Raw genomic sequence first — 6,239 nt, forward strand, 5'->3', positions numbered from 1 at the left:
CATCAGGATTCGTGCAGAAACATTTCACACATGACCGTGTTACTTGTCGCACAGTACCTTGATGAAACCGACGTATTGTTGCTTGAGTTCGGGATTGCGTTTCTAACGTTTTTCGAGCATTAAGAATCGCTTGAGCGCCAGAAAGCGGCAGTTATCCAACTGGTTCACGTTATCCTTGAATAGCAGCTTCACAACAAACCTACCGGTCAAATCACGCTCGTACGTCGATAAGAAATGGGCTTCACAGGACAGCTGTTCGGGTGAAAATGGAGAAGCGTCTGCTACTTCCTCCATCTTCCAGAATTGGTGCATCAATTCCTCGATGTAATCAATCGAAGCAGAGTTGGCGTGTTGGATAACCGCGTTCAAAACGTACGGCTCGTTTATCACTCCGGCTACCACCCATCCAAGATGAGTGTCTCGAAGTTGCGGTAGATTTGCACCTAGGCTCAGGTGATCGGGCTTCAAAATGTCGAAGAAAAGCTCTCCCCCGATCAGCATGTCGACCTTCTCGGGGCAGAAGAAACGTGGATCGGCGAGTTGGATGCCGTCAGGGAATTTCCAGGTGCTGAAATCGATTCTGCTGTTTGGAATAGTTCCAGTTACCTTGGGTGTAACCAGACACTCGATGTTGGCTTGAAAGTCTCCGTAGCTCGATCGGAATTTTACGAACACTTTGTCACGAGCTAGGCTTCTCAAGGCGGTGATTCCAGTAATCGGGACGTTGGCTTTCATCTTAGGAGAACCAAGGCGGTTTGCCATTTCTTCGGTGACGAAATTCACTTGTGACCCACTGTCGAGCAGGACTCAACATGGATGCGGTTGGTTATGCTTATCGATGGCTTGGACGACTGCAGTAAGCAGCAAAACGGTCTTCGATGTTTGGACGTGATTGCTTGAGCATGCAGTGGACACGGGTTCATCCACCACCAAAGCAGGAGGTTGAACACTAGCTGGTGGTTTGTTGATTTCACGATTCTTTGGTGAAGTGACGTTCGCTTTGACATCCTGGCTGCTGTCCCTTTCGTTGTCATCATGTAGTAGGGTATGATGTCTTCTGCTGCACTTTCGACACGTTTTGCTGGACGTACACTGTTTGGACTGGTGTCCCTTGTGGAGGCAGTTTAAGCACAAACCTGTCGTTCGAACTTTCTCTGCCCTCTGAGTTGCTGTTAGCTGTTTGAACTCCGTGCACTGGAAGTTGAAATGTCCACTGCCAACAGAATTGGCAATGACCTTGGGATGTGCTGGAACTCGTGGTGGCTGTGTTGCTCTTCAGCAACGGCATCTTGCTTGTAATCGATATGGCTTTGGGTTTGGAGATAGTTGGTTGCGCTAGCACTCGCGATGACTCACACTGCTCTAGGACTTGACAGCTGGTCTTGATGAATGAAATCGTCTGTTCGTACTTCGGCAGCACTCCTCTCTGTTGGGTACTTTCCCAGGCCATTCGCGTCGAATCATCCAAGGCAGTGACGATGATATACACCACGATGTGCTCGGAAATACCGACCAGCTCTTGCTTCTGGTACCGAAGGCTTTCGACGTGACCGGTTGCTTCGCTCAGCAGGCTATCCAATTCCTTGAACGTTGCTTTCGACATCTTCTTCAACGAAAGCAATCCTCGGATGTGCGATTCTACAATCACACGCGTATTCTCGTACCGATCGGATAGCACCTTCCAGGCTTGCTGATAATTACCTTCATTGATCGTCTTCGCATCCAGTATTCCAGCAGCGGATCCAACCAGCGCTTTGTCCAGATGGTAAAACTTCAGCGCTTCCGAGTCCCCAGACTGCGCCATCACGTCTTGGAAAATCGTCTTGAATTTCGGCCAATTAGCGTAATTGCCGTCAAACGTAGGGATTGGTTGTTGTTGGATGATGACTTGTGGTGCGGGAACAGAAAAAGTTGCAGGTTGCCGTGGTGTAGCGAAGTTGATCAATTCCTGAACGCGATTTGACAACTCACTGTGACGATTCTCGAAGGAGCAGTAAATGTCATCCTGCTCATCCGATGCTTCGTCAGGAATCAAGGCCATGATCTCGCTATGGAAGTGGTTAAACTCGGTGTAGATGGATACGAGTTTTTCCTTGGTGCACTGCAGCTGGGCCAACCTCATACTTTTCTGGTCTCTCAAGGTTAACTGGATTCGCACTAGCTTCTGCTCGATTTGTCCTCTCTGCCGGAACAGACCCTTCAATATCCGCATCGTTTCAGAATCCATAGCCTCCTCCCAATTGAATCCGTGAAATGAACCTGATGAATTGGATCTTGAAAGCTGCCCGGTAGGCGGACCCGGCAACTCCATATGTTGCACAATTGGAACGTCTTCTGATTGTTCCGCTTGATCCAATTGTTGTACTTGCTCCTCTTGCTGCACTTGTTTCAACGGTGAATGTTCTACCGGCATTTTTGGGTTTGCCTTCAAGGTAACTTTTTCACTTTTGTTCTTATTTTTCAGTTGTCCTTTTTCACACACACGTGGGACGCACTGATCGTTTTGACATGGATCTGGCAACGTAGCACACGCGACGGGACTAAATGTTTCGGTATGAGTTCGGCAACGATGTACTCTCGATAGGATTGAGATTCGGCACTAAATTGGCAACGTTGCACACACGACGCAACTGTACATGACCTTGTACACGCACACACTTGTTTTCGATTCGTTCGGAGTTAGCAAAATGGCGTTCACTTTTTGTCTTTTGGACGGCGGACGATTGCGGACCGCTCACTACGCGGTGCATACAAATGTGTGTACACAACACCAGCAGCAAGAAACTCGGTTTCGTTTCGTTTCGTGTAGCAACGATGTGTTCACTCGGGATGATTAGGCTTTTCTCCTGGCAGGAAACCTCTCGTGGACTGGGTACCGATCCTCTTCGTGGGCAGCTAAACCTTGGCTGCATTCCGATCCGGTTCGAAGGACCAAATTATGTTCCAATGCAATGAACCATAACACATGCGGGAGTGAATCGCCGTGGAAAACGATCTTGGGATGACACTGGAAGTGCCCTTGACGATTCCCTTGGATGGACGGATCTTTGGTGGTGGACTGTATTTCGGATGATCGGTTCGATGGAAAGAACACTTTTGCTAAACTAACTTAACTACATTTATTGCTCTTTGCTCTAGTGTACACACTTTGAAGGTTGAATTAATACTGATCGGTTTGTGCTGTTCTCCCTCGTACGAATCCCTACCATAGTATTCAGCGTCGCTGTTCGTAGTGTTGTCGTAGAAATAGGATTGGGCGCTACCTACCTTCTGGGAACGGACGGAACAAATCCCAAGTGAGGAACTACAGAGGATCGAGGGACATTCGGTTTCAAGAGGGAGATCACACGGGACTATACCAACCCGAATAAGGCAAGTTGGACGCCGGCAATAGTAACTCGTACTCTCGGTAAGCGAAACTGTTTGGTGAGGTTATCCAAGAGCGACCGGATAATCAAACGACATCTGGACCAGATGTCACTGGATACGAGACAAGCTGAAGTACAGAATAGCGTACCGAGGAACCTGACACAGGAACAAAAGCTAGATCGGTACGAGTATCCAGTGCGGGTCAAAAGATCACCGGCTCCCGTAGGGGAAGTTCTACGGTTCTACAAACACCATCGCAAGCATCGGCTACCATCGAGCAGGCACAGGAACAAGAGCAACAAGTAGAGGAGGCGGAGGTAGAAGAGTGTGAAGTGGTAGAAGAGTGTGAAGTGGTAGAAGAGTGTGAAGTAGCAGAAGAGTGTGAAGCAGCAGAAGAGCGTGAAGTAGTAGAAGAAGACGAAGAAGAGGGCAATGAAACATATTTCTCGGATAATGATTCAGTAGAAGAGCAGGAAGAAGAAGACAATTGCAATGAAAGTGATGCAAGTTTCACTAGTGTGCATAGTGTTGATAGCGATGACGGATTAGAGCTAGCAGGTTTCGATAGAGGCAAATGGAAATATAGGGATTGCATAGACAGATTATTGAGCAAATAATAATTTGAAATGTCTGTTCTCGTTTCAGACTTCAGCATTTACTACCAGTGCTGTAAATTCTCAAAATCATTTGAACATTTTTGATGAAAATGAGAAAAGTAGCTATTCGCTATCAAACGGGACCTCCTCCGAATGGGTGATATCAGTTGCTTAGTCATTTGACGAAGGCATGGATCATTCTCATTTGAGAAACGCTATATATCATTCAATTGAGTGTAACCTACACACAAACGGAGCTCTAGTCGACATTCCGGCGAAAAAGCTAAGCCAACCCGACACCAACCTGACTTCTATCAAACCCCAACCCGATGTTGACCCGACATAAACTCAAAATTGACCCGACAACAACACGACATTGGGTCGACATCGACCTTAAATTAGCCTTACATTGATCCGACATCGGGTCGACTTGTCTGTTCGGGACCATTTTGCTGGATTTCTTCCATACTCCACTGTCTTATATCAAATGATACTGAGTGACTCAATTGACAGTGACAATGAGCTTCGAATGAGAAAGGGGCTCTTCAAATTATGGTCATGTGAGAATTCGTTTACACAGACTTGATTGAATGGTTGTAGTGGTTCATCTTCAATCGAATGATATGAAAATTTACAGCACTGTTTACTACACATATGGACATCTACAATTCTCGATTATTCTTTTATTCTTGTGAGGTTGTTCAATTAAATAATAATCTTAGTGTGAGAGTGTGACGTTAGATGTAATTAGTAATCGAAAACATTCAGTATCAGATGTGTCCGCCTGTCAATGAGGAGTCGAGTGGCAGTAGTGGACAAGAGAAGAAAACCATAAACATGTACTTTTGGGTCGTGAATAAAGAACAATATGGTCGTAACGATATCTGTACAAATACATTCATTACACTAACATACTACGTATTATACACCAAACTGAACATTATTAAGTGTTTTTTTTTTTTTTTTTGTCACTCTTATGAAGAAAAAAAAAAAAAAAAAAAAGGGCGAGTTTCCTGGTGTCTTCGGTGCAATTATTCCTTATAATGCAAGCAATAAGTGCGCCGACGACACTAAAACGATTTGATGGAAACGTGCACTTTTATCACATTTTTTTTTTAATTGTTTGGGGCAGTCCAATTTCAGATGCAATTAACAATATTTAAGTTATACACCATAACGATAAGGGTTTCAAAGGCGAGCTTTAAGGGTCACTCACACTGGCGCTATTTATTCGTGGCGGCATTGGTAGTGAATAAATCGCGTTTGCCGCGACAGTGAAATTTGCGCAGGTACCTACACCGTACTTTATTTAATACACTTTTTGGGAGGATTTTTGAGATACCTATAGACATCAAAGAACTCCGTTGCCCAGTCAAAGTTTAAATATATTGGAAACGCTACTTTAGACTCTCTAAGGCGATTGAACTAATCGGTTAGGATTTCCGAAAAATAAAAGGCATGTACTTCAAATGTAAGGGTGGATCTATTACATCCTCTGCATGTTTTCTTACAACAAATGTAATGCCAATTCTCATAATGGATCACATTACATGATTTATTAATGCGGTGAATCATTACAAAGTCTGCATGCTTTTTATGCAAATCTGTACCGTGGTGGTGGGCTTCTTTGGACACTTTTCTGATGTAAGGACTATTCAGTTTATAAAACGGACACATAAACTTTCAGTCATAACATTATTATTTGAAAACTTAGCTTAATACTTTCTTCGGCAAGTTTTAAGCTCTACTTATAAGCAAAAAAAAAAATATGAGCTATGTACTTGAGACAGCATATAATTTTTACGAAAATTTATATCAAAAATTCTTTCTAATGCTGTAAATATAAGCTATTCAGTGACAGTTTTAATTAAATTTTAAATGAATTTACACATTTGAAACACTTAAAATAAAATTTATTTCTGACTATTAACTCTATCAATCCACTTTTAATCACAGTGTGTTCTTATTAAGTGATCTGACAAGTGTAAATGATGATATTTTTTATCTTAAGTGTTCTACGTAAGTGTATAAAGAGGATCCCATACATTGAAGAAAAAAACTTTTTTATTTACGCGGAAAACGAAAAGATGGAACAACAAAATATAGTTTTAGCGTATTTTGTAAATCAATTTTTTTGAAAGCCTTGCTATGATTGTTATTTCTGAAGTTATGCGTTTGATTATCATTATTTTGAGGAATTGCATAATTTTGTTTTGACTATAATTTAAATATGTCCCGAAGAAACAATACGAATATAATGAAAAATTTAATTTT

The 6,239-nt window shown here is 43.0% G+C and overlaps 1 protein-coding gene across 1 annotated transcript; it reads right to left on the bottom strand.

The window, feature by feature from the left end:
- Positions 1-102: 102 nt before the first annotated feature.
- LOC135714083 (uncharacterized) lies at positions 103-735 on the bottom strand. The gene has a single exon (XM_065237352.1). The coding sequence runs from the start codon at positions 733-735 to the stop codon at positions 103-105; it is 633 nt and encodes a 210-aa protein (XP_065093424.1).
- Between the last annotated feature and the right edge of the window lie 5,504 nt (positions 736-6,239).

This window comes from Ochlerotatus camptorhynchus, unplaced genomic scaffold, assembly GCF_037179485.1.
Source record: "Ochlerotatus camptorhynchus isolate MF236.1 unplaced genomic scaffold, CSIRO-AGI_Acam_v1.1 ptg000606l, whole genome shotgun sequence".
Taxonomy (NCBI): Eukaryota; Metazoa; Arthropoda; class Insecta; order Diptera; family Culicidae; genus Ochlerotatus; species Ochlerotatus camptorhynchus.